At 43.0% G+C, this 26791-nt stretch overlaps 1 protein-coding gene across 1 annotated transcript; it reads right to left on the bottom strand.

Annotated features, from left to right (window-relative positions):
• Window positions 1-258: 258 nt before the first annotated feature.
• il12b2 (interleukin 12B 2) lies at window positions 259-9661 on the bottom strand. The gene is made up of 7 exons (XM_059006519.1): window positions 9537-9661; window positions 4740-4821; window positions 4186-4422; window positions 3294-3399; window positions 2382-2563; window positions 1940-2088; window positions 259-902 (listed from the first exon to the last, which is right to left on the bottom strand). The coding sequence occupies exons 2-7, from the start codon at window positions 4819-4821 to the stop codon at window positions 780-782; spliced, it is 879 nt and encodes a 292-aa protein (XP_058862502.1). The 5' UTR covers window positions 9537-9661; the 3' UTR covers window positions 259-779.
• Between the last annotated feature and the right edge of the window lie 17130 nt (window positions 9662-26791).

The following is a 26791-nucleotide window of genomic DNA, read 5'->3' as shown; positions in this document are numbered from 1 at the left end:
AGCTTATTTTACTGTTGAAAAAAACACTAGACAACTTTTCTGAGGCACCTTACACACAACGTATCAAGTTATAAACAAATAGATAGCTCATCTAATTGTTAAAAAAATTAAATAGCTTAGCTTATTGTTAAAACAAAATATATATATATAGAGAGAGAGAGAGAGAGAGAGAGAGAGAGAGAGAGAGAGAGAGAGAGAGAGAGAGAGAGAGAGAGGAGAGAGAGAGAGAGAGAGAGAGAGAGAGAGAGAGAGAGAGAGCGAGCTTATTGTAACTGATATCACAAAACAGAACTCATGGAACTCATGGAATTCTTGAGACCGTCAGAGAGCTGAAGTATCTAGCGTTCTTTATGGTGGCACATTATTATTATTATTATTATTATTATTATTATTATTATTATTATTATTATTGGTAGTACAGTAAAACCTCTATTATCCGAACTAATTGTGACCAGGAGGTGTTTGTAAAATCAAATAGTTTGTATAATTGAAATTGTTTATACGTCTTTCCCAAACCTCATAAAAAGATGTAGTTCAACCCCTTTATCTGTAAATATCAAACACACTGTGCTGAACTGTTCTGTACCGGTGATGGAGGGCTGTATTTTCAGTGACAAAAGGGTAGAAGAGCACATGCACACAACAAGACAGATTACCAAGGGTTAATGCAGGCTTTCCTGTGCTGTTATAATTATTATTACTGGTGTTAGTGCAGAGACACACAGCTGCCTGTCTCTGTGCGCGCAGGCCCTGACCCTGTGAGGAGCGAGTCACTGAAATCACTGCATTACTTTTTTCCAGGGGGTCCACTTGCTCCAGGAGGAATTGAAGTAGGGGTCTCGGGCGCGCACCCTCAGCCTTGTGATGTCCTTGGGGATGACCAGGTTCATGGAGCGCTCGATCTGCATGGGGGAGGAGGGGAGGAGAGCATTAACACCACCACTGTCATCTTACTCATGCACTTAAACCACAAGCAGTACTTCAAGCGCCACACACAAACAAGGAGCAGGAGTGGAGACAGACCTGGGACGGAGGGAAGGAGGCGCTTCTTCACACAGAGATGGACTGGGCAGCAAGGCTTACCTGGACACATTGCTGATGCTGAATCATTGGGATTTCCACACGTTCCATGGAGGTTTTTTATACAGGTAGCATGGAACATACTGTTAGCTTTTTCTTGGGCACATCTATATTATGGCAAAGTAAAAAGCTGACTGTGCTTATTTGATTCATATCAATAGAAATGACAGAGCGCTGTAGGACCGGATTATAAAAGTATTATAACTCACAGGCTACTGCCAAACCACTGCAGGAGAAGAGCTGCAGAGCAATCATATTCCATGATATGTCATACAGTGCGATGCATTCCTAAATCATCTCCCATATTCTTTCAGCATCCTTTCAAAATATACTTTTTATTTATTTATTTCTTAGCAGACGCCCTTATCCAGGGCGACTTACAATTGTTACAAGATATCACATTATACAGATATCACATTATTTTTACATACAGTTACCCATTTATGCAGTTGGGTTTTTACTGGAGCAATCTAGGTAAAGTACCTTGCTCAAGGGTACAACAGCAGTGTCCCCCACTGGGGATTGAACCCACAACACTCCGATCAGGAGTCCAGAGCCCTAACCACTACTCCACACTGCTGCCCACAATACTGCATTGCAATATATCTCATCAGCCATTTTATAATATTTATATGCTAAAAAATCCTACTATACTTCTGAATTAATTTTCATTTGAATGGGGTATGATTTTATACATTCCTCTTCCATGTGGAGAGAGCAGGAAGAGACGCTAACAAGAGAAGCCAACATCTAACAAACATTACTCTGCTTCCACCTTGAACTCTTTCTGAAGTTGGCCTTCACTCTCACAGGAGACAGGAGAAGCAGAAGGGGGTTCTCAGGTTCACAGAATGCCTACCTTGCCATCATCTTTGTACTCGTACTCGACCTCGGGTTCGAGGGGGAAGTAGCTGTGCGGTTTGGCCCAGGAGGAGGGGGGCTCCACTGAGACGTGCAGGCTGTCCCCAGTCCGCACACAGTCCTTTATCTCCGGCGCGTCCGGCTCAACTACACAGAGAGACAGAGATGCACTTTCTGTTATCTTGCTCCAAATACACTGAAAAAAATTCTCGAGTCAGATGACCCAATTCATTCACCTGCCTGACTCTAAGAAACTAGTAATCCTGCTAGCAGAGCCGCGCAGACAACAGGAAAAGCTGCCCAATATGTGTCTGCCTGCCACAGCCTGAGGGCCAGTAGGGTTATGCGTACTGATTTCACAGAGGAAGAATCTGAGCTGATGTTTCGAGTCAGAGGAGCACCCCTGTGTGATCTAGTTAAATGGAGCAGCTGATGCGTACTGATTTCACGAAGGAAGAATCTGAGCTGCTGTTTCTTGTAGCGCTGGCCGCTCATCGCCTCGGCAGTGAGGCGGATGGGCCGGTCCTCCTCTGTGAACGGTGAGCTGAGGTCCGACAAGTGGAAGTGGAAACCGTCCTGCATCCAAGTGCCGAGATCCCAGGACGAGCCTCCGCTGGCCTCGCTGAAACACACACACAGCACATAGTGCTCTGTAAGCAGAGTTCAGGAAGCCCAGAGAGACAGCCCCAGAGCTACAGTGGAACCCCCATGTTCCGCTGACAAGAACACATTTAGAAAACAGTTTTCATTAAAAAAAAAAACATACAGCATTCCAGGCAGCCAACATCCTCCTGCCCCTCCCCCGCCCATTCAACTCCCATTTTTTGACAGAGGCTAAACACCTGTTCATTTTACAAAACTAGAACCAAACAACTAAGTGAATCATGTCAAGTTCTTCTCAGCACGCTCAAGGTGTTTTGATTTTCATTTTGCAACATTAACATGCTTTTATCTCCTCTAATTAAAGAATGGAGGAAACCCTTTGAAAATATGGCCCCAAGTCACAGACAGCCTTCAGACTAAAACCAGTCGGTCAGGACAGCATGGCCAGGTACATTCTGTGCAGGGCTGTGCTGATGCCCGTACATATACCGCACCGAGGCCATACACTGCCAGTAAAAATGTCGGCGCTTGCGAAACACTCAATGCAGAAGTTAATTGCCATTGATTGGTACGCAGATGTAAAGGTGAGAGGAGGACAGCATTTCTTGTTTAGAAATCAACACATTCATGAATGGATTTATGTGATACCTGCTAATAAATACTTCTTAAAGGCAATTGCGAGTATGAGTATCAGCACCCCCCTAATTCTGTGCACACAGCATCTCCTCATAACGGGACGGGACGCTTACCTGCGCTGGTGCTTCACCCTGGCAACGTCGTAGCCCATCAGTCTCCAGATGCAGAGAAAGGAGCAGCTGTAGGTCTTTGCTGAGCAGGAGAGGTGGACTGAGGGGGGAACGAGAGGGAGACTCTTGAAGAAGTTCCTCACAGTATTTTTTCACAGTATTTGATGCAGTTGTACCATGCTTTCACAAGGTGGGGAAGCATGTTAGCATCGCAATTTAGACTGAGGCCCACAGGAGCACTGCAGCCTGTGCAGCACTGACATGCTTCTTAAAAGACAGTAGAAACAAAAACAAACAAACAAAAAACTTAAAAGGCAGCATCCGAAGTTACAGGAAAACAAGAAAAATGGGTGTGCAATGACCCCTACCTGAGCTGCCTCCTTCCTCCTCGTCCTCCTCCTCCTTCCCCTCCTCCCCTCCTCCCCTCCGGAGTTACAGGAAAACAAGAAAAATGGGTGTGCAATGACCCCTACCTGAGCTGCCTCTCTCCTCCTCATCCTCCCCCTTCCCCTCCTCCTCCTCCTCCTCCCCTCCTCCTCCTCCTCCTCCCCCTTCCCCTCATCCTCCTCCCCCTCCTCCCTCTCCTGCTCCTCCTTCTCCACTCCGAAGTTACAGGAAAACAAGAAAAATGGGTGTGCAATGACCCCTACCTGAGCTGCCTCTCTCCTCCTCATCCTCCCCTTCCCCTCCTCCTCCTCCTCCTCCCCTCCTCCTCCTCCTCCTCCCCCTTCCCCTCATCCTCCTCCCCCTCCTCCCTCTCCTGCTCCTCCTTCTCCACTCCGAAGTTACAGGAAAACAAGAAAAATGGGTGCGCAATGACCCCTACCTGAGCTGCCTCTCTCCTCCTCATCCTCCCCCTTCCCCTCCTCCTCATCCTCCTCCTCCTCCTCTTCCTCCTCCTCCTCCTGCTCCAGCACCAGGTAGGAGTGGTCCAGCAGCTGGTCGTTGCCCCAGCAGGTGTAGTTTCCTGGGCTGCCTTCGGAGTCCAGTCCGTGCAGTGTCAGGGTGTGTCCGCTCATCACGTTGTATCCGGACGCAGGCACAGGGTTGTCGTCATGCCTCCAGGTTACAGTTCCCTGAAACTGGGTGCTGCACGTGAGTGTAACCTCCCCGTCCTCCTTGCCAACCATGACTGCAATCACAACGACACTGTCAGTGCAGCATGGATTCAACAAGAATCTAGACTGGGTTAGATTACAGTTTAGAGAACAAGAAACCTTCACTTCACTTTGTGTGGATAGTTGTATTCATTAGACTTCATCTCATTATCTTTTTTTGTTTTGAGGAATAATTAAAAAGTTTCTTGGTATTTTCTCAACTGTTGCTAAACAATATCTGAGTTTGTTTTCATGTTGCAAAACATGCGACATGATCGAGTTTAGAAACACAAGATTTCTCTAAATTAGGTTCGCAGGCCACTTTCAGATGATCAGATTTTGTTCCACTCACATGTCTTTGGAAAGGAGTGGAGCGTGTGTGCCGTCAGCATCGAGGTGAAGACGACGAGAGCTTGCAGTGATCCACTCCACATCTGAAACGGAAGAGAAGCAAGGCAGTCAATACAGAGCAACACAACAGGATATACTGAAAGTACTTTCGTGAGATTCGGGACTGGTGACATGAGGAGAATGAGTTAGCCTGATATTGCAAAGGTCAGGGAGCCAGAGAAGCACTTGAAACTCACGCTAGCCCTGCTGCTCCCCCCAGTCCTGGGGTTTAGAAATCCCCTCAGTGAAGTACATTGTTGAAATGAACACAGACTCGCAGGTGAGTGTTATTCATGCAGTCAGTTAAGTCAGAGCAGACTTACCAGGTGTGTGATTGTTCAAACTCTTGGCACCTGGGCATTTCAATAATATTCCTTAACATACCCTCGACTAGGTGCGGGGCTGGTGCGCGTTTTAAACCACTGGTGCAAATGGAAGTTATGGTGCTGAAGCAGCGTGTCTGAGCCAAGCTGAGACTGGGCTGAGCCGAGCTGAGCCAAGCTGAGCTGAGACTGGGCTTGCTACTGGGAAATAACTGCAGCGGTGTCTCAGTTGCAAACATACTATTAGGCACTCGTGTTCCATTTTATTAGCAGAATTCATCACAATGGGTATAAAAAAGAAATCACCGCTGCGGTGGACGTTCATTAAGGGCTGTTTGTATTTTGAAGTAGTTTCAATTTATTTAACCCTTTATTTAGCACTTTATAACAGTGGCTTCAATTCAGGTGTAATTACATATGAACAAACACATTGTTTACTACTGAGTTCAAGTCAAGCAAACAGCAGTCCATGTGTGACCCTAACAGCAGCTTTCATTAATAATAATAATAATAATAATAATAATAATAATAATAATAATAATAATAATTAAACATGGATTGTAACATACCACAAATGTGAGTGTGTGCCCTGGATGGATGCTTGCTTCAAATGAATTCATGAGTAAATGTGTTTGTTCACAGATAGTTGTATTTCAATTACTGAAACGTATTTTAAAGAGTAATCTGTTTTGAAATTTTAATCCAGTTAAAAAGACTCTTTCCATGTTACATTATCTTCTACCGCTGGGCAGCTCATCCCATTCCCTTGTATTAATATTATTTGAAGTTCTGACAATAAATCTGCAATGCGCTGTGGAAAAATCCTTACTTTAAAAACATACAAAACAAACAAAAAAAACACTGTGGAGGGAGATTCCTATAGATACCAATGTTTTCAGAAATTCCCCCAAAACGATGTATGTTTGGTGTTTTTTTTTTACAGTAGCAGCTCTGTGAATGTGTATTCAAGCGCTCATGCAGCTTGCTCAGAAAAAGGAAATAGCATCTGTCCAGATAGCAGCAACACAACATGTAGGTTATATTGAGATGTTCTGGGGAATGCTTTTGTAGATCTGCCCTCATACTAATATATACAGTACTAATCTACTGTATTGCACAGCAGGCCTAGATAGTTTTACAGGACTGCTGTGTTTTCCAATTTGTTTAAAATTTCTTTATAGAGCATTTTTTTGTACTTGCAGAACTTTAAAAAAAATGTTTTTTCAATTTTTTTTAATGAAAGTTTTCTAGAAATTATGTTCTGCTAGAAAATAAACACAACAGCAATTATAATATATTCATATCTTATCTTTTTATCAAAGTTACCAGTAGTCTGAAATAATTTAAGAGATATATCACTTAAGCAACAACTAATTTAAGCAAAAGAGCAGGCTCCTACAATAAAGAGCTGTGTGACTCTGAAATGAAAACACAGCAGCCTCCTACAATAAAGAGCTGTATCTGAAATGAAAACACAGCAGCCTCCTACAATAAAGAGCTGTGTCTGAAATGAAAACACAGCAGCCTCTTACAATAAAGAGCTGTATCTGAAATGAAAACACAGCAGCCTCCTACAATAAAGAGCTGTATCTGAAATGTAAACACAGCAGCCTCCTACAATAAAGAGCTGTATCTGAAATGAAAACACAGCAGCCTCCTACAATAAAGAGCTGTGTGACTCTGAAATGAAAACACAGCAGCCTCCTACAATAAAGAGCTGTGTGACTCTGAAATGAAAACACAGCAGCCTCCTACAATAAAGAGCTGTATCTGAAATGAAAACACAGCAGCCTCCTACAATAAAGAGCTGTATCTGAAATGAAAACACAGCAGCCTCCTACAATAAAGAGCTGTATCTGAAATGAAAACACAGCAGCCTCCTACAATAAAGAGCTGTATCTGAAATGAAAACACAGCAGCCTCCTACAATAAAGAGCTGTATCTGAAATGAAAACACAGCAGACTCCTACAATAAAGAGCTGTATCTGAAATGAAAACACAGCAGCCTCCTACAATAAAGAGCTGTATCTGAAATGAAAACACAGCAGCCTCCTACAATAAAGAGCTGTGTGACTCTGAAATGAAAACACAGCAGCCTCCTACAATAAAGAGCTGTATCTGAAATGAAAACACAGCAGCCTCCTACAATAAAGAGCTGTATCTGAAATGAAAACACAGCATTGGTATAACATACTGGGATCAATTCTCGAGACTATTTACTGCAGATTGTTATGAGCACATTTTTTTAAACTTAGAAACCTGTAAGTATTTGTTGTTGTTTTTGTTTGTTTGTTGGTTTGTTTGTTTGTTTGTTTGTTTGTTGGTTTGTTTGTTTGTTTGTTTGTTTGTTTGTTTGTTTGTTTTTGTAGCCCGGAGTGTTATTTAACGCTTCGGATATGTTGTTGTATTGATAAAACTAACTAGAGAAAATCATATTTTAAAAAGACTAAAACTAAAAAATAAAAAATAACACACACACACACAAATGTCACGTGATTCTGTATATATCGGGTGCCAGTATATAATGCACTTTACTTTGATTCGCTATAATAAAGGTGCTTATAATGATACATTGCGGACACTGTTCATTCAGAGAGAGAGAGAGAAACACATCCCTTATGTGTATCTCAATTCAATCCATTAAAAAATACATGTCCGATACAAAACGTTTAGTTCTCAGTCTTTATCGTGTCAAATGAAATGTAATAATGTACATGTAATACCTGATAATGTATAGAAGATTATTATAAACGGGTAAAATACGTTCACTTCTAATTCACTCTAATTAATTGTTTAATGTCATATAATATCCCGTTTCTTTCTTCTAATCGGGAGTGTCACATACAGTAATGAGGATACGGCTTTATTGGTGTATTTATCTAGCATCGATCTCTTTAAAAAAAAAAAAAAGGATTACGAATAAATAATTAATATTCCAACCTGGACCTCCTTGGTTTAAAAAATAATCATTATAGTGGCTATTTGTTTTTTTAACAGCTTAATAATAGACAGTCACAGTACAATTAAATACATTATTTTTTAGAATAACATAGTGTCAGACATGTCGCACCCGATACGCATGCCAGCGTCAGTGACACGCTGTCGCTGGAGGTGAAAAGCGCGCAGTGGAATGCGGATCGGGTGCATGTCGGGTCTGCTTCATTTGGAATAAGAATCTGTCATTTTAGGGACTTCTTTGGTTTTAATTGTAGCAGGTCTGTTCTTAACAACAAAATAACAATAAATAAATATATAAATAAATAAATAAATAGATTTGAAAGATAAATAAGTGTATTTCTTGACTCGAACGAGGAATATTTTTCAGGAGATGGCGAATGAAGGTGAGAACGCTTGGCGGTTCAGGAATATGAAGTTGATATGTTTTCATCCTGGCTGTCGCTCAAGCGCTCAGCTCCAAACTACAGTCTTAAACTGTACCCAGGGTGCGTAATGAATGTTACAAATACAGGCAGTCAAGGTACCACGTATAGTATGGAAGTTTGTAGAATCGATGCCAACCCCGTGTGAGTGCCAGACACGCATTGAGGTATTCAAGATATCCAATCCCACCCCCCCCCCAGCATCGACTGATACCGGCCATGTGCACATACCATCTCCTGACACTGTACCTGAGCTGAGCCGAGCTGAGACTGGGCTGAGCCGAGCTGAGCTGAGACTGGGCTCGCTACTGGGAAACCCCGTGTGAGTGCCGGACACGCATTGTGGTATACAGGATATCCAATCCCGGACCCCCAGCATCGACTGATACCAGCAATGTGCACATACCGACTCCTGACACTGTACCTGAGCTGAGCCGAGCTGAGACTGGGCTGAGCCGAGCTGAGCTGAGCCGAGCTGAGCTGAGACTGGGCTGAGCCGAGCTAAGACTGGGCTGAGCTGAGACTGGGCTCGCTACTGGGAAACCCCGTGTGAGTGCCGGACACGCATTGTGGTATACAGGATATCCAATCCCGGACCCCCAGCATCGACTGATACCAGCAATGTGCACATACCGACTCCTGACACTGTACCTGTTACTCGCCTCAGTGTTCATCTCGCTTAAGGTACCTGAATGTTACTGTACTGTTTGAAGTGGTGTAGATGCCAGGCAGCCCAGCTACTGCTCCGAGTGTTAAAAGGACAGGTACACGACGTGCAGGTAAGGGGAGGTAGCTACAGTGTGTACAGCACTATGCCGAATAATAACACTATACAGTATAGCCGCTTAACACGACTACATTCAAACATGCTATAATAATATTATACGGCAGCAATAACATACAATAACATTGTTACTTCGTCCTTGTACTTCACAGACCCAGTGATGCTTTTTTCCTTCTTGCAATTCACGGCAGGTCATATGTAAACTACAGTCGTTTTATACTGTTGAAATATTGCGGATGGTATAGCTGTGGTGCTACTTTAAAAAGTCTTACCTTTTTAACGGTGTGCAGTCTGGCTCAACGTGTTTAGGATGTTCTTGTCTTGGTCCTGATTTAACAGAGAGCAGTATCTTCTGTTTATATAGGTTATCCACACCTACACTCTCCATCCAGAATTTCCCCATCGAAAATACCAAAGAATTACATGCAGCCCTTTAATGAGACGATGACAACAGAGTTCCAAGAAAGATGAATTGTGGAACAGCAGAGAATTTAGAGGCGTTGCAGTACCGCAGATTAACACTAGAGGGAGCACTGGAACACTTTTTTGTGTCTGCAACAAAGTGGATTTTATTTCAGAGAAGTCTTTATTATTATTATTATTATTATTATTATTATTATTATTATTATTATTATTATTATTATTATCTTGTTTATTTATAGTTCTACACTGATCAGCAGCATTAATCTTCTGCACATTCACTGTTGTTTAGCTAAATGCCATAGTTCTTCTAAAGGTTTCTTGTTCTGTCCAATCTCTGTTCTCTGCAGACTCTTAACTCCAGTCATGCTGTATCAATCATAAGAACATAAGAAAGTATGCAAACGAGAGGAGGCCATTCAGCCCATCTTGCTCGTTTGGTTGTTAGTAGCTTATTGATCCCAGAATCTCATTCCAGACCCTCACAATTCTCTGTAAAAAAGTGCCTCCTATTTTCTTTTTTCTAATCTCCATTTGTGACCCCTGGTCCTTGTTTCTTTTTTTCAGGTGGAAAAAGTCCCCTGGGTCAACATTGTCTATAACTTTTTAGAATTTTGAATGCTTGAATCAGATCACCGCATAGTCTTCTTTGTTCAAGACTGAACAGATTCAATTCAATATCATTTTGACACTCTACATCACATATATTACTCAGTGTCTGTCTGTCTGTCTGTCTGTCTGTCTGTCTGCCTGCCTGTCTGCCTGCCTGCCTGCCTGTCCGCCTGCCTGTCCGCCTGCCTGCCTGCTTGCCTGTCTGTCTCTGTCATACTCTACATGGTGAACACGATAACTGCTTGGATTTTGCATCGATCTTTACCAAACTTTTATCCTATAGATCTTTCGGATTGCTTTTGTCTATAATCTGATAAACTCTCAGTTTTATACAAATATTTGTAACCTTTTGGGTACTGTGCAAGTATGATGCTATTGTGAGGCCCCAGTGTAGGTGCATGCACTGGTTTTGCACTGGGATAGTGCACTGGGTTGACAGCCCGGGTCTTCTTTAGAATTGAGCCATGGGATTGTTAATGTCCACAAAGCTGCTCTCAGAGAATAGATGTGCCCTTGGTTATTTGTTCCCTCTTATTTTTTTGTAACAAAGTAATCTTTCTTTGTATATAAGTCTATATCCATGCACTTTCAACTAAAACCTTCATTTGAAGACCACTTAACCCTAAACTTGTACCATCCAGTCCCCTCTGACAGATCCAGTCACACCTACAATAATACATGAGAACAGCCTGCAAACGTTGCTCCCATTGCAATATACATGCATAATCTACATACAAACAGGATAAATAACAAACATGCACGTACAGCTCTGGACAAAAGTTCTGCAACACCTAAAACTTTAGGATCGAGACATAATTAAAAAAAAAAAACTATATGAATATAATTGAGATCTTTTACTTAACATCATGTAATCAAAGAAACTGCAAAAAGATAATAGTAGTACAGTATTTCATGATAGATTTGAAAATGTCACATTTTTCAATTTCTGTCAGTTTTCTTTTGTTAAGTATATGGAAAACTACAAAGGGGTGTGTAATTCAATATGCTAAGGTAACATTATTCAGCAGGTTCCATTGAACTTCATGAAGGAAACCTTTTGGCCGTAGCTGTAGGGGGTACAGCTATTCGGAGGATCCACAGAACAGCAGAGAATGAGAATATTGGGATGAACTGCCCAGTGGAATGTGTCTGCTGCTCAGTTTCATGAGGGTTCCAAATCCTGCTGTCCTGCAACAGAGCGACATTCTGTTCCAGTCAGACTCCAAGCAGCAGCTCAGCCAGGATTGTTAAAAGGAAAGTCCAAAGCACCCGGTGCTTAAAACCTTTAACTAGACGGCACATCGAGTGTATAAAAAAACCACCCTCCGGTCCCGGATTTGCTATGTCCATGTACATTTTATTTTACAAGTTGCAAACCCTAGCATGCTGAGGATCAGCATGTGGCTGGTGAGCATGAAACCCTGCTCCCACCTCATCATGTCATGCTGGCGGTGTGTGGGGTAGACTGTGTCCATCGCGGTGGCAGTATCATGCTGTCACGAGGGATTAGCAGCTCTTTGTTGGGTTCGATGGAGGGTGTGTTCAGATACCACACTGCTGATTTCTTGTAGGATTGTGAAGATTGACAGTCATCAAGTTTCTGTTATGAGACACTAAAGAGAAACTGCTCCGGTGGCACAATTGTAATGTCAAATTTCATCACATGAGGAAGTAGCAAAACTCGTCACATGCTGGTTTTGTCCAGGCGAATTGTGTGATAAACTGCCAACTGGACGAAACCTCTCATCCACGGAAGAGATGAACTACTCCCTCGGCTGCAAAAAGAAAGAGTGTTCCCTCCAGTCCAGGGCAAGCTTGAGGTATGGAGACTGAACTGCTCCCTCCCTCACCTCCTAAGAGAAAGGGTGTTCCCTCCAGTCCAGGGCAAGCTTGAGGTATGGAGACTGAACTGCTCCCTCCCTCACCTCCTAAGAGAAAGGGTGTTCCCTCCAGTCCAGGGCAAGCTTGAGGTATGGAGACTGAACTGCTCCCTCCCTCACCTCCTAAGAGAAAGGGTGTTCCCTCCAGTTCTCTTTAGACCCTTTCATACTGTATGTCTAAAGAAAAGCTTGTTTTTTCTTTTCTCTTCATGAACCACCCCTTAACCAAATTCCCTTTCTGCAGTTCCTCTCCTCCGTGACGTTCACTTTAACAAACATAAAATATGTTATGAACTAGAAGAGGCCGTTCAGCCCATGAGAGCTCCACCAGTTCCTAGTAGCTCATTGATCTCAGAACATGGTCGAGGTTGATGATTCTTGATGGATCCCAAGGACTGTAGCTCAATATGTTTGCTCTTGTTGCCTGGCCAACATTTACAGCTATGACCAAAAGTTTTGCATCACCCTATAGAATTGACTAATTCTTCTTCATAAAGTCGAATGAAACCTGCTGAATAATGTAACGTTAACATATTGAATTACACACTGCTTTGTAGTTTTCCATATACTTAACAAAAAACTACCCAAAATTGTAAAAATGTGACATTGCGACATTGAGTAGCTGAGTGTTTAGCGTGCTGGGCTGCAGTGTGGAAGGCAGCGGGTTTGAGTAGCTCAGTGGTTAGAGTGCTGGGCTGCAGTGTGGAAGGCAGATGGTTTGAGTAGCTCAGTGGTTAGAGTGCTGGGTTGCAGTGTGGAAGGCAGTTGGTTTGAGTAGCTCAGTGGTTAGAGTATTGGGCTGCAGTGTGGAAGGCAGTTGGTTTGAGTAGCTCAGTGGTTAGAGTGCTGGGCTGCAGTGTGGAAGGTAGTGGGTTTGAGAAGCTCAGCAGTGGAATACAGGTCTAGAATGTGACTTGGACACTCACCTTAACAGCCACCTTATCTTCAGCTAGTAGCAAAGCTTAAAGTAGTGGAGTTCCACAAAATATAACATTGTACGTCCCGCGTGTCGCTACAACTGTTTAAATAACGTACCTGTCATTTTCCTTTTCATGGTTAACATCCTGACAACTTTTTACACTTAGAACTTTAAAGTGTGTTTCAAAGCTCTTTTCAAAATGTCTGCTTTAGTGCACTGGGTTTTGAGATCTGTCCTCTAAATCACTGCAGGAAGAGCGATTAAAATAATAATAACAACAACAACTGCTCTGGCTTTTCTTCTCCGTACCACATCATGGATCGTTCTTGCTGTGTTACCTGTTTGACAATGTGGGCAATAATCCTTACAGCTATCAGTGCGGACATTTGGAAAAAAAGCTTTGAAACAGACTTAAAAGTTATGTGTAAAAAGTTGTCAGGATGTTAACAATGAAAATACAAATGACAGGTACGTTATTTAAACAGTTGTAGCAACACGCGGGACGTGGAACGCTAGATTTTTCGGAACCCCCTACCTACTCTTTAACATATCTGGCTGGAAGCTGACAATTCCATCTCCCCTCACACCATGCTGGGGAATTGGAGGGATGATGTGAACCATGAAAGAGGCTCCCTTTCTCTGTCAGCTAGATAACTGAAATTACTGTGATTGAAGTGATGTTTATTTAAATGTTATTTCTTCACAATGCAGTCAATATTACTCACTAAACTGTTTTTAAAGAAATCAGCCGGGACTGTGTCTTAAATACTAAATGTAATCTAAATAATCAATACACAACTTCTGAGTTTAAGCTTTATGACTATGACCCCAGAGCTTGAAACACAGGATAATACTCTGAACACATTCTTCTGAACTATGGGATTTCAGAGTCTCTGTGATTCATTTAAGAATCCCACAATGTATTTTCTTTCCTTTCTGAGAACTCAGAAATTAATCTGAATTCTTGGGGGAGAAAATAAAACATTTAAAAAGAAAAACAGACCCATTTCTGAGATATGTGTGAACAAAACCTATGATGAAGCCCCCCCCCACGCAGACCCCGACCTCCTATCTGTCAGATCTGTTCATTAGTGTGACCTCCTGTGTAAAGCCCATTTCACTGGACAGGAATTATAGTCAACAAGCACAAGTGAACTCAAACCACCACTGTCTGGTAGCTCACCACCACTGACTGCTTTCAGCCTCACACCTAAAGGCTGTTAATGACACCTTCTTTTCTTCATGTAGTTTCTAATAGTTTTAGCGCTCCATGCTTTACCTCATAACACAAAGGTCACAGAGCTGCTTCCCTGAATACTAGATTAGTAGCATTGTGTTACTAGTAGAGTACAAACCCATACACACTGCTTCAAACTGCACTTCCTGATCACGACCACAGAACTAACACCACAGTGGTGTCATTTGCTGATAAAGTTTACAAAAATACTGTCAACCATTTATGTACATGCTAAAGCAGGGCTGGAATTATTAGGCTTAGTAACTAAATGAGACAGGCTTTGTAATCTGCAGTGGGGAAGGCAGTGGGTTTGAGTAGCTCAGTGGTTAGAGTGCTGGGCTGCAGTGTGGAGGATGGTAGTTTGAGTAGCTCTGTAGTTAGAATGCTGGGCTGCAGTGTGGAAGGCAGTGGGTCTGAGTAACTCAGTAGTTAGAGTGCTGGGCTGCAGTGTGGAAGGCAGTGGGTCTGAGTAACTCAGTAGTTAGAGTGCTGGGCTGCAGTGTGGAAGGCAGTGGGTCTGAGTAACTCAGTAGTTAGAGTGCTGGGCTGCAGTGTGGAAGGCAGTGGGTCTGAGTAACTCAGTAGTTAGAGTGCTGGGCTGCAGTGTGGAGGATGGTAGTTTGAGTAGCTCAGTGGTTAGAGTGCTGGGCTGCAGTGTGGAAGGCAGTGGGTCTGAGTAGCTCAGTAGTTAGAGTGCTGGGCTGCAGTGGGGAAGGCAGTGGGTTTGAGTAGCTCAGTGGTTAGAGTGCTGGGCTGCAGTGGGGAAGGCAGTGGGTCTGAGTAACTCAGTGGTTAGAGCGCTTGGCTGCAGTGTGGAAAATACATAGCATGATTATAGCCACTGAATACACAAAGATACAGTAGACTTTAAAGGGACACTTTATATCATCCGCATGTCATTCATATTGAATTTGTTGTGGGGGTGGCCAGCACAGCAGCCCGAGTCTCAACATGCAGCAAGTGTCTGTTTCATAGGTCTTGGGGGTTCCTTTCATTTTCTTTAGAAACAGCATGTCTCAAAGTCGTAGCAAGAGACACTTTCTTCAGAAAAGGGCAATAGAGGGGGAATAACATAATTGTTCAGCGATTTCATACATCTTTGTCTTTAAAATGCAGTCACAAATGATGACAGAAATCAGGCTACATGGAGAATTAAAAAAATAATAATAATTAAAAAAGCAAACGTCTATAAAAGGGTTGACTTTGTCAACTATGATTTTAAAAGACTTCAGACAAGCCCCACCTAATCCTTCTTTGTTCTGGGCTGAATTGTTCCATCAGTCTGTTTTCAGACTGTAGCTCATTCTTGAAATTATTCTGGTTGCTCTTCATTGGACTCTCTCCAGGGTCACAATGTCTGTCCTGCAAACTGAAAACCGTGGATGGAAAGAAGACTCCCATTGCATAGCATCCATTCCTGGTTTTACTGAGTTTAGTAGCCTGAGCTAGTTACCTATACACTGTGGCTAACAAACTTCCACAGTATTAAAACCTGGAATGGGTGAAACTGCTGTGCAACAGGACTCTTATTTGCATCCCTAAACACAGTATTACGGGCTCAGCAGCGCATTGTACAACCTATTCCTAACGTGCTGTGTTGTCAATGGGAGGCTTTGTGACGTTTGTTTTTTTGACACTGCACTGTGTCCTATAACAGAGTAACAGGATTTGGAATCCCAATGAAAGTAAATGGGAGAGAGATTCTGCTTTTGATATCAGAAACAATCACTTTCTCAACTGTTATCAGCAAATAGTTGCATCACCTTGAATCTTTTACAAATAACGTTTCTAAGAAGAATATGATTTGCAAATGAGAAAGCTGTCCACGCCTGCAACGCATATCACAAGTGGCAGATCGGTTTGACACTGTGTTGCATTTCCTCTTCCCTTTAGCATCCCATCTCTCCCAGCATCTGCAGACTCTGGCTGCTGCAAGTCAGGAGGATGTGCGTCCTCAGGGAGGCAGAGCAGCATGTTTCTACACACTTCAGCTGTGTTGCATTTCCTCTTCCCTTTAGCATCCCATGTCTCCCAGCATCTGCAGACTCTGGCTGCTGCAAGTCAGGAGGATGTGCGTCCTCAGGGAGGCAGAGCAGCATGTTTCTACACACTTCAACTGTGTTGCATTTCCTCTTCCCTTTAGCATCCCATCTCTCCCAGCATCTGCAGACTCTGGCTGCTGCAAGTCAGGAGGATGTGTGTCCTCAGGGAGGCAGAGCAGCATGTTTCTACACACTTCAACTGTGTTGCATTTCCTCTTCCCTTTAGCATCCCATCTCTCCCAGCATCTGCAGACTCTGGCTGCTGCAAGTCAGGAGGATGTGCGTCCTCAGGGAGGCAGAGCAGCATGTTTCTACACACTTCAACTGTGTTGCATTTCCTCTTCCCTTTAGCATCCCATCTCTCCCAGCATCTGCAGACTCTGGCTGCTGCAAGTCAGGAGGATGTGCGTCCTCAGGGAGGCAGAGCAGCATGTTTCTACACACTTCAACTGTGTTGCATTTCCTCTTCCCTTTAGCATCCCATGTCTCCCAGCATTTGCAGACTCTGGCTGCTGCAAGTCAGGAGGATGTGCGTCCTCAGGGAGGCAGAGCAGCATGTTTCTACACACTTCAACTGTGTTGCATTTCCTCTTCCCTTTAGCATCCCATGTCTCCCAGCATCTGCAGACTCTGGCTGCTGCAAGTCAGGAGGATGTGCGTCCTCAGGGAGGCAGAGCAGCATGTTTCTACACACTTCAACTGTGTTGCATTTCCTCTTCCCTTTAGCATCCCATCTCTCCCAGCATCTGCAGACTCTGGCTGCTGCAAGTCAGGAGGATGTGCGTCCTCAGGGAGGCAGAGCAGCATGTTTCTACACACTTCAACTGTGTTGCATTTCCTCTTCCCTTTAGCATCCCATCTCTCCCAGCATCTGCAGACTCTGGCTGCTGCAAGTCAGGAGGATGTGCGTCCTCAGGGAGGCAGAGCAGCATGTTTCTACACACTTCAACTGTGTTGCATTTCCTCTTCCCTTTAGCATCCCATCTCTCCCAGCATCTGCAGACTCTGGCTGCTGCAAGTCAGGAGGATGTGCATCCTCAGGGAGGCAGAGCAGCATGTTTCTACACACTTCAACTGTGTTACATTTCCTCTTCCCTTTAGCATCCCATCTCTCCCAGCATCTGCAGACTCTGGCTGCTGCAAGTCAGGAGGATGTGCGTCCTCAGGGAGGCAGAGCAGCATGTTTCTACACACTTCAACTGTGTTGCATTTCCTCTTCCCTTTAGCATCCCATGTCTCCCAGCATCTGCAGACTCTGGCTGCTGCAAGTCAGGAGGATGTGCGTCCTCAGGGAGGCAGAGCAGCATGTTTCTACACACTTCAACTGTGTTGCATTTTACTCTAACGTTCTGTCGCATCTTTCAAGTCTTGTCTGTGCTATCTTAATTCCATTGGCTAAATAATAAGGATAAAATAAACAGCAAGGGTGGCAATGGACAAGATGGAAAGGACTGCTGAGGGGTGTGTAGAAATACACTCAGCAGAATCATTAGCAACCAGTCTCTTGATATAAACAATGTAAGTACACAACCACATCAGTAACTACACTGCAATCAATAATTTACTGCCAGATTAAATAAGAGCCCATTTATTTGCTTGTAATTAGCTGCCCATTTGGTTTTTGGACACACTTGTACAGTTTATATTGGCAGAGAAAGTAGCAGTAGTTTGATCTGCACAATACAAATTTCTGATGTCAAAAGTGCAATGCAACTTATTTCTGGAAAAAAATGATTTTCCATGGGATAAGACCCTATTATAGTTAGTATCCATGTGATACGCGTATTCCACACATTGTGAAGCATGATGAATGGGTTAGAATGCATGTTCATCCCTGCTGACAGTGATGTGCTGGGAAGTTGCTGACATGGTGTGTTTCCATGTGCTCTCAGTCAACAGCACTTTCATAAGCACCCGGGGGATCAGGACTTCCCATCTCTGCTGTACGCAGAAAACAAGTTCAAGCGTAAAGTTTGAAACATTTGTTGGTACTCTTTTTATAAGTTTTGTCTGACTGAGCTGTATCATTTGCATGATGACTCATCAATGCTAAAATGATCAAAAATGCTAAACCTTGCACATTTTATTCACACTACACTGTATGCATGATTAAATAAAACATTCCTGATTACTGTGCTTAACACAGTCATTCTGAGTGCTTGCGGCTGAGTTAGTAATAGAGGTAATCAGTGGTGTACCACAGGGATCAGTATTAGGTCCTCTGCTATTCCTAATCTACATTAATGACTTAGATTCTGGTATAGTAAGCAAACTTGTTAAATTTGCAGATGACACAAAAATAGGAGGAGTGGCAAACACTGATGCAGCATCAAAGGTCGGCGAGGGGGTCCTCGGCTCACCGCGCACCAGCAACCCCTGTAGTCTGGCCAGGCGCCTGCGGGCTTGCCTGTAAGCTGCCCGAGAGCTGCGTTGTCCTCCGACGCTGTAGCTCTTGGGTGGCTGCATGGTGAGTCCACAGTGTGAAAAAAAGCGGACGGCTGACGGCACACGCTTCGGAGGACAGTGTGTTCATCTTCGCACTCCCGAGTCAGCGCAGGGGTGGTGGCGGTGAGCTGAGCCTAAAAATCTATTGGCCTTTCCAAATTGGGGAGAAAATAATAAAAATAACTGGCAATGACTAAATTAAAAAAAATTATAATAATAATAAAATAAATGTCTTCATCTAGACAATGTGGGGAAGTTATAAAAAAGGCCAACAAAATGCTCAGATATATTGTGAAAAGTGTTGAATTTAAATCAAGGGAAGTAATGTTAAAACTTTACAATGCATTAATAAGACCTCATCTAGAATACTGTGTTCAGTTCTGGTCACCTCGTTACAAAAAGGATATTGCTGCTCTAGAAAGAGTGCAAAGAAGAGCAACCAGAATTATCCCGGGTTTAAAAGGCATGTCGTATGCAGACAGGCTAAAATAATTGAATCTATTCAGTCTTGAACAAAGACTACGCGGTGATCTGATTCAAACATTCAGAATCCTAAAAGGTATAGACAATGTCGACCCAGGGGACTTTTTCAAAGTGAAAAAGAAGCAAGGACCAGGAGTCACAAGTGGAGATTAGATAAAGGGGCATTCAGAACAGAACATAGGAGGAACTTTTTTCTTTTTTTTCTCCTTAATTTAATAGTGTCCAATTTTTTTTGTTTAGCTCAGCCGACGGCTACCACCCCCGCGCTGACTCGGGAGTGTGAAGATGAGCACACGCTGTCCTCCGAAGCGTGTGCCATCAGACAACAGCTTTTTTCACACTGCAAACTCACCATGTAGCCACCCAGAGCTACAGCGTCGGAGGACAACGCAGCTCTCAGGCAGCTTACAGGCAAGCCCGCAGGCGCCTGGCCAGACTACAGGGGTTGCTGGTGTGCGGTGAGCCGAGGACACCCTCGCCGACCTTATCCTCCCTCCCTCCGGGTGGCGCTCGGCCAATTGTGCTCCGCCCCCCGGGAGCTCCCATCCTCAGTCAGCTGTGGAATAGCCTGGACTCGAACCGACGACGTCCAGGCTATAGGACGCATCCTACACGCCATACGAGTGCTTTTACAGGATGCGCCGCTCAGGAGCCCCCAGGAGGCACTTTTTACACAGAGAATTGTGAGGGTCTGGAACCAACTCCCCAGTAATGTTGAAGCTGACACCCTGGGATCCTTCAAGAAGCTGCTTGATGAGATTCTGGGATCAATAAGCTACTAACAACCAAATGAGCAAGATGGGCCGAATGGCCTCCTCTCGTTTGTAACCTTTCTTATATTCTTATGTTCTTATGTCAGTAATATCAACATCAGCATAAACAGGAATACCTCTGAACTACAGAGCGAATGCAATGTAGTTAGATGGGAGGACGGCCATGTCGTTAAGGTTGTAACAATGCCCATGTCAATCATCGGTGTTGTGTTTCAATCCCAGCTGTCTGAATGCCTCAGGTGAAAGCTGACAAAGGTGCAGCAGTGACTGTGCAATGCTGCAGAGTAAGTGAAACTGCATTTCATCATCAGCCTCGTCAGCCATTACACACCTCTCCTGTTTCTTTTGAAAGTTTAATGTGACTGAAACTGAATTGACAAAGAAAGTGTCATAACAAATCTGAATAACACAAAACACAATATTTCCTCACAATATGAACTTTCGCAAGGTTTCTGTCTGAATATCGTAGTATTGTAATAGTAAAACAGGAGGCAGAGAGTAATTGTAAGTTGTGTAAAATTAGACGGGGGGGACGGGGGGGGGGGGGTGTTGTACTTTGTGGGGTACAACAAAAGTGAGCATTTCCTGTTCCTCATTTCTATAAATGACTTAGACCAATATAAACACTGCAAGATTGTAACATTTGGAAATGATAACAAACTAATGGGGACTCAGAAACAGTTTGTTGCAAAAATCTAGGATATAAGTACAAATTAATTGGCTGGACATACCGTAGGGAACGATGAAGAAATATACCCTTATAAAAGTTTTCCAGGGTACTTCTGCAGTGTTCCCTTGCTTTTCCTATGGTTATACAATGCATTAACCCTGGTTTGCCATGTTTGTTTTTTTTAAGATTCTTTACCATAGACTTTTGTGCTTTACAATGCTTACCTATGATTTCTAATTGAAGTTTATAAAACCCTAAATGGTACAGATAAAAGCACCCCTCCCACGAAACAGCAGCTGCTCCTTCGTCAGGGTGCAGAAGACACAGACTCCCGAGTCAACACTGCGACGATTGTGACACGAGTCTCGTACATCTCATGAAAAAAACTTCTCAACTGTCTTCCCTGTATTCCGGTCAGGATCCATTACACATGCACAAGAACATGGGGACATTACTAACGAGAGCACATGCACAAGAACATGGGAACATGGGAACATTACCAATGAGAGCACATGCACAAGAACATGGGGACATTACCAACGAGAGCACATGCACAAGAACATGGGAACATGGGAACATTACCAATGAGAGCACATGCACAAGAACATGGGGACATTACCAACGAGAGCACATGCACAAGAACATGGGAACATGGGAACATTACCAATGAGAGCACACGCACAAGAACATGGGGACATTACCAACGAGAGCACATGCACAAGAACATGGGGACATTACCAACGAGAGCACATGCACAAGAACATGGGAACATGGGAACATTACCAATGAGAGCACATGCACAAGAACATGGGGACATTACCAACGAGAGCACATGCACAAGAACATGGGAACATGGGAACATTACCAATGAGAGCACACGCACAAGAACATGGGGACATTACCAATGAGAAACTTTTCGTTTCATCAGTGGTCTTTCTGATCCTAGTAGCTGAACTTTGTCAAGTCAGGTCTTAAAGGATCCCAGTGATTCATCAACAGCATGACTAGGTATCCGTTTCCATACCCTCAGCACACTGTGAAAATAAGTGCCTCCTTCCCCTCTCCTAAGTCTGTCGTCACCTACAGTAGTTTCCAGCTGTCGTCACCTACAGTAGTTTCCAGCTGTGTCTTCTGCGTCAGGGCAGGTTTGAAGCCAGTGCCCACAGACTGATGATCACGCAGCTGCAACCTTCCTCAGAGGCAGGTCTGTCAAACCAGCTATGTCGTAATACACAGAGGTTTCAACCACACATGTTTTTTGTGGAAGCTGTGATTCACCAGTGGTACAGTGTGATGTCACCGGAGGCAGGGACCCCCCATGATACCTCTCAAGCGAGGGACTTCTTTCTTGTTGCCTCTCTCTCTCTCTGAATCCTTCTCTCCCTTGCATTAATTTGCGATTTTGCAATGCATGTCAGTGGGATTCTGGTTCATGTGTCAGAGTCAATAATAGATACTTGGTTTTTGTGGCCTGTGTTGGTGAGCACATTGACTGACATATTTAACTGACGCTGTGCGATTCTGTCGCATACATTTCTATTCATTTACATGTCCATGTTTGGAGGGCTAACCTTTCTTTACATTTTTGTTTTATTGATTTAGTGTAACCAATTATTTTAGCAAATATAATATCCCCCTCCCCGTCCCCCCTTACTGCAGCAATTCCCCCCACAGGCCAGGACAACTGAAGGTTCAGCGGGAGTCCTTCGATCCCACGACCGAGCCAGCCTTGTCTTTTACACCCAGGAACTCGAGAGTGGATGTCAGCGAGCTACCGGCCTCTGGAGGACAAAGGCCAGCCCTGCAGGTGTCCGCTCTGAGCTCACTGGGTTCACTGTAACACGATGAGGAGAAACAGTCCCTGTCGGTCATGCCTCCCTAACCCACAGGAGCACCAGAGCCAATGCGACGCTCCCTTCAGAATCTCAGACGTCGGACAGCCAGGACTCGAACCTGCACCAGGCTTAGCCTTTAAGCAGCTTCTTTCCTTCAGATTACTGGGTTTTTTTTTTTGTTTTTTTTTAGACACCAAAACTTCTGAACCAACAAGGAAACTCTTCTCACTCTCTGTGTAAAATATTTTCTGTCCTAAGTGTGGCCACTTAAATTCCTGCTTGCCTAAGTTCCAGGTGTTTTGTTAAGTCCCACTGAGTCATGCAGGTTGCACATTCACATTCTCAGGGTTGAGCTCCCTGCTTGGTATGTGGCAATGCCTCACTCCTTACTGACACTCAGCCAAGGCAGCACATGAGCAGGCAGGCTCCATTCTGCCTTTCCCGTAATCTGATGTATTATTAAGAAATTATTTATTCTCTCACCTGACTGACCTGTGTCTGCCTGAACAGTCCAGAGAAGAGCAACCAGACTAATCTCAGGTCTCTGAAATATTAAAAGGACTTGACAAAGTGGCCCCTAATCAAAACTTTAAACACAAATAGGACCAAATGAACCACAGCTGGAAATGAAGTGGAGACAAAAGAGACTTAGGACAGAGGGCAGGAGACCCTTCTCCACACAGAGAGTGGTGAGGGAATGGGGTTGGGACCATTTTACTGTCCTGGTGAAAAATTACCTAAGAACATCTAAGACAACCTGAAAGTAAGGCTTCCAAACAGAGGTTTGTGTACAAGGTATCACTTTTAAAAAATAAAAAAAAATTGTAAAAGTTGGCAATAAAATGTGTTTCTCTCAAAACTGCACATTTCAAGCAAAGTGCAGGACAGGCAGGGTGCGGTTTATGAAATGATTTTGTTAGCTACAGCCATAGGGGGTGGTGGTGGTGTTTGTCTTAGACTTTGTAAATCCACTACTACCTTTCAAGCTGCCACACATCCAACACCTCACATCTACAGAACAAGTTCCGATACATGCTTACAGAATTAAGAGAAACAGCAGGTGAAACGTGCACGTGGTCCCTCCAACACTGGGAACAAAGCACCGTCTGCGTCTGTCTGCTTACTCATGACCCCTCTTTGTAGGCTGTATAGTACCCATGTGTAATGAAGTGAATACTTGGTGTGTAAATTCTCTCTTACATGGTTGATTTTGTATTACATTAAAGCATAATCATTTTTGTCCCAGGCGCAGTTGATAGAACTGTGGTCAGCAGACACATGGTGATCCCAGCCAGTCGGGATTTGGTCCTGTTCAGATTAGTGTTTTCTTTGGAATACCAATCATAATCTCTACCATACTAAAATGCCTTCTCTAGTCTTTGTTTTATGTATTACACCTACATTCTTCAATAACCTTTGATAAAAATAAAATACAGAGACAGCTGCAAATGTTTTAAACCCTAAAACTGTGACATGACACACGTTTCTACAGCTGCTGACTATTATAGGTCAATTCCAATTACAGCGCCGTGGTTTGGATTAGCGAGAGTCTACTCCTGTGTGTGATTGTGAATGTGTGACGCTCGATCGCACTCCACATTTCTATTAATTTGAATGACGTTTCTGCGTGTATTAAGCTTCCCTTAGTCAATGAGAGGGGTTGAGTCCTGACGTAATTATACTGAAATATACTATAGCCTAACGTTGAATTGTGGAACTGTGTAAAAGAGGAACTGAAAATATAAATGGATTTCAAAACAGGATGAGGATCAGTGAACAAAACAAAATGAGTCCAAACACTGTCTTCTTTATACACTTAATGACTCTGGACATAAAACTTCGAGGTTCTCAGACATGCTCTACTACAGGACTCTTTGCAATAAGTGTGGAGTCTGCTGTGACCCCTTTGAGAAACAGCCTTTACTACTGTAACATACTTCACTAGGACACTTTGCTATGCTTTCACCATGCTTTCATTGTGTTGTTACACTTTGCTATGCTTTCACTATGCTTTCTGTTTTGTTAAACTCTGCTATGCTTTCACTATGCTTTGTGTTTTGTTACACTTTGCTATGCTTTCACTATGCTTTGTTTTGTTACACTTTGCTATGCTTTCACTATGCTTTGTGTTTTGTTACACTTTGCTATGCTTTCACTATGCTTTGTGTTTTGTTACACTTTGCTATGCTTTCACTATGCTTTGTGTTTTGTTACACTTTGCTATGCTTTCACTATGCTTTGTGTTTTGTTACACTTTGCTATGCTTTCACTATGCTTTGTTTTGTTACACTTTGCTATGCTTTCACTATGCTTTGTGTTTTGTTACACTTTGCTATGCTTTCACTATGCTTTGTTTTGTTACACTCTGCTATGCTTTCACTATGCTTTGTGTTTTGTTAAACTCTGCTATGCTTTCACTATGCTTTGTGTTTTGTTAAACTCTGCTATGCTTTCACTATGCTTTGTGTTTTGTTAAACTCTGCTATGCTTTCACTATGCTTTGTGTTTTGTTACACTTTGCTATGCTTTCACTATGCTTTGTGTTTTGTTACACTTTGCTATGCTTTCACTATGCTTTCATTGTGTTGTTACACTTTGCTATGCTTTCACTATGCTTTGTGTTTTGTTACACTTTGCTATGCTTTCACTATGCTTTCATTGTGTTGTTACACTTTGCTATGCTTTCACTATGCTTTGTTTTGTTACACTTTGCTATGCTTTCACTATGCTTTGTTTTGTTACACTTTGCTATGCTTTCACTATGCTTTGTGTTTTGTTAAACTCTGCTATGCTTTCACTATGCTTTCATTGTGTTGTTACACTTTGCTATGCTTTCACTATGCTTTGTGTTTTGTTACACTTTGCTATGCTTTCACTATGCTTTGTGTTTTGTTACACTTTGCTATGCTTTCACTATGCTTTCATTGTGTTGTTACACTTTGCTATGCTTTCACTATGTTTTGTGTTTTGTTACACTTTGCCATGCTTTCACCATGCTTTCATTGTGTTGTTACACTTTGCTATGCTTTCACCATGATGTTATTACACTCTGCAATACAATATCCCTTTATTCTGGAAATGCAATGAACAAAACTGCTTCTGCAATGCACTTTAGCCTGAAGTAAGTCTACATGTGTGAGTTGGTTTTACCAAGCACTCAGAGGACAAGACAGACCAGGTTTATCAAAGCTTATTGCTATTATCAGTGGCTAGTAAAACATACAAGCTAGAATCCATGCTTGTGTAACGAATTCAATAGAAAGGCAAGGACTGGACATGACCTGCAAACCATACCGATCAAAGACGAACGTCTTACCCTTCAACGAAGGAGCAAGCTCTGTCCAGTGGACAGGTCAGTACGGGTCTTATGCTGAAGTCAGTATTATTAACTCATCAGTCACCAGAAGGAGATTCATTGCAGCTGGAAATAGAGTTCTGAGTATAAAAAGGCATAATCTTGTGGAAAGACTGATTGCTTAAATGTTGCTTTCCTCTAGAAAGAAGGCGCAGAATCATGCAACACTATCAATGGACTGCACCTCCCTCTGGTGGCCAAACAAGGGAAACTGCATTTCCAAACTGAATTGCACAACGGTGCTGTTGCTGGAAACTCTCATTAGCTCTTTGGTTCAATGGGAAGGCGTTTGTCTTTGACCAGTATGGTCTGCAGTTTGCATCCAGCCCTTGCCTCTCCATTCAATTCTATGGGCTGAGAAGCCAATTCATTACACCAAGTGCAATTGTATTAAACACCAAAAAAAATATTAAATGAAATATTCATTTGCATGGTATATTTCTTAGACATTTTTAAAATATAAATATATTAAAAAAATAAAATAAAAAGAATGGTATTTTGCAGTTTTCCCATGGATGTACTATACATTACCATAGTTTACCCTGGTTTGCCATATTATTTGACTATGCTTTACCTATGCTTTATAACATGTTATTTTTACTATGGGAAACTTTTATAAGGGTCTGAACAGTTTGTTCCTGTTCTAGATAGAAATGTCTGTGTGACGTTGACAAGTCTTTTTTTAACCTTTGCTTGCAGTGGGTTGCAGTGCGAAACCCTTAGCAGCTAAACGATGGCAGTTTGCAAGCGAGTACACAGTAACCTGTGCAGCCGTTCAACCAGGCGTGGAGCAATCAATTAGGACTCATATTCTGAGTCGTCACATTGCAGTACGTGAAACAGGCAGGAGAGGTAA

This window comes from Acipenser ruthenus, chromosome 2 (genome assembly GCF_902713425.1).
Source record: "Acipenser ruthenus chromosome 2, fAciRut3.2 maternal haplotype, whole genome shotgun sequence".
NCBI classification, from domain to species: domain Eukaryota; kingdom Metazoa; phylum Chordata; class Actinopteri; order Acipenseriformes; family Acipenseridae; genus Acipenser; species Acipenser ruthenus.
The sequence above is the reverse complement of the archived record's forward strand: the minus strand, read 5'-3'. Positions and strand labels throughout refer to the sequence as shown.

Excerpts from the sequence above, each read along its gene's own strand:
- il12b2 (XM_059006519.1), bottom strand. The coding sequence starts at position 4,821 with ATGTGGAGTGGATCACTGCAAGCTCTCGTCGTCTTCACCTCGATGCTG. Across the intron at positions 4,423-4,739 it reads CCACTCCTTTCCAAAGACAT|TCATGGTTGGCAAGGAGGAC; the intron begins GTGAGTGGAACA and ends TTGTGATTGCAG. Across the intron at positions 2,564-3,293 it reads AGGGTGAAGCACCAGCGCAG|CGAGGCCAGCGGAGGCTCGT; the intron begins GTAAGCGTCCCG and ends TGTGTGTTTCAG.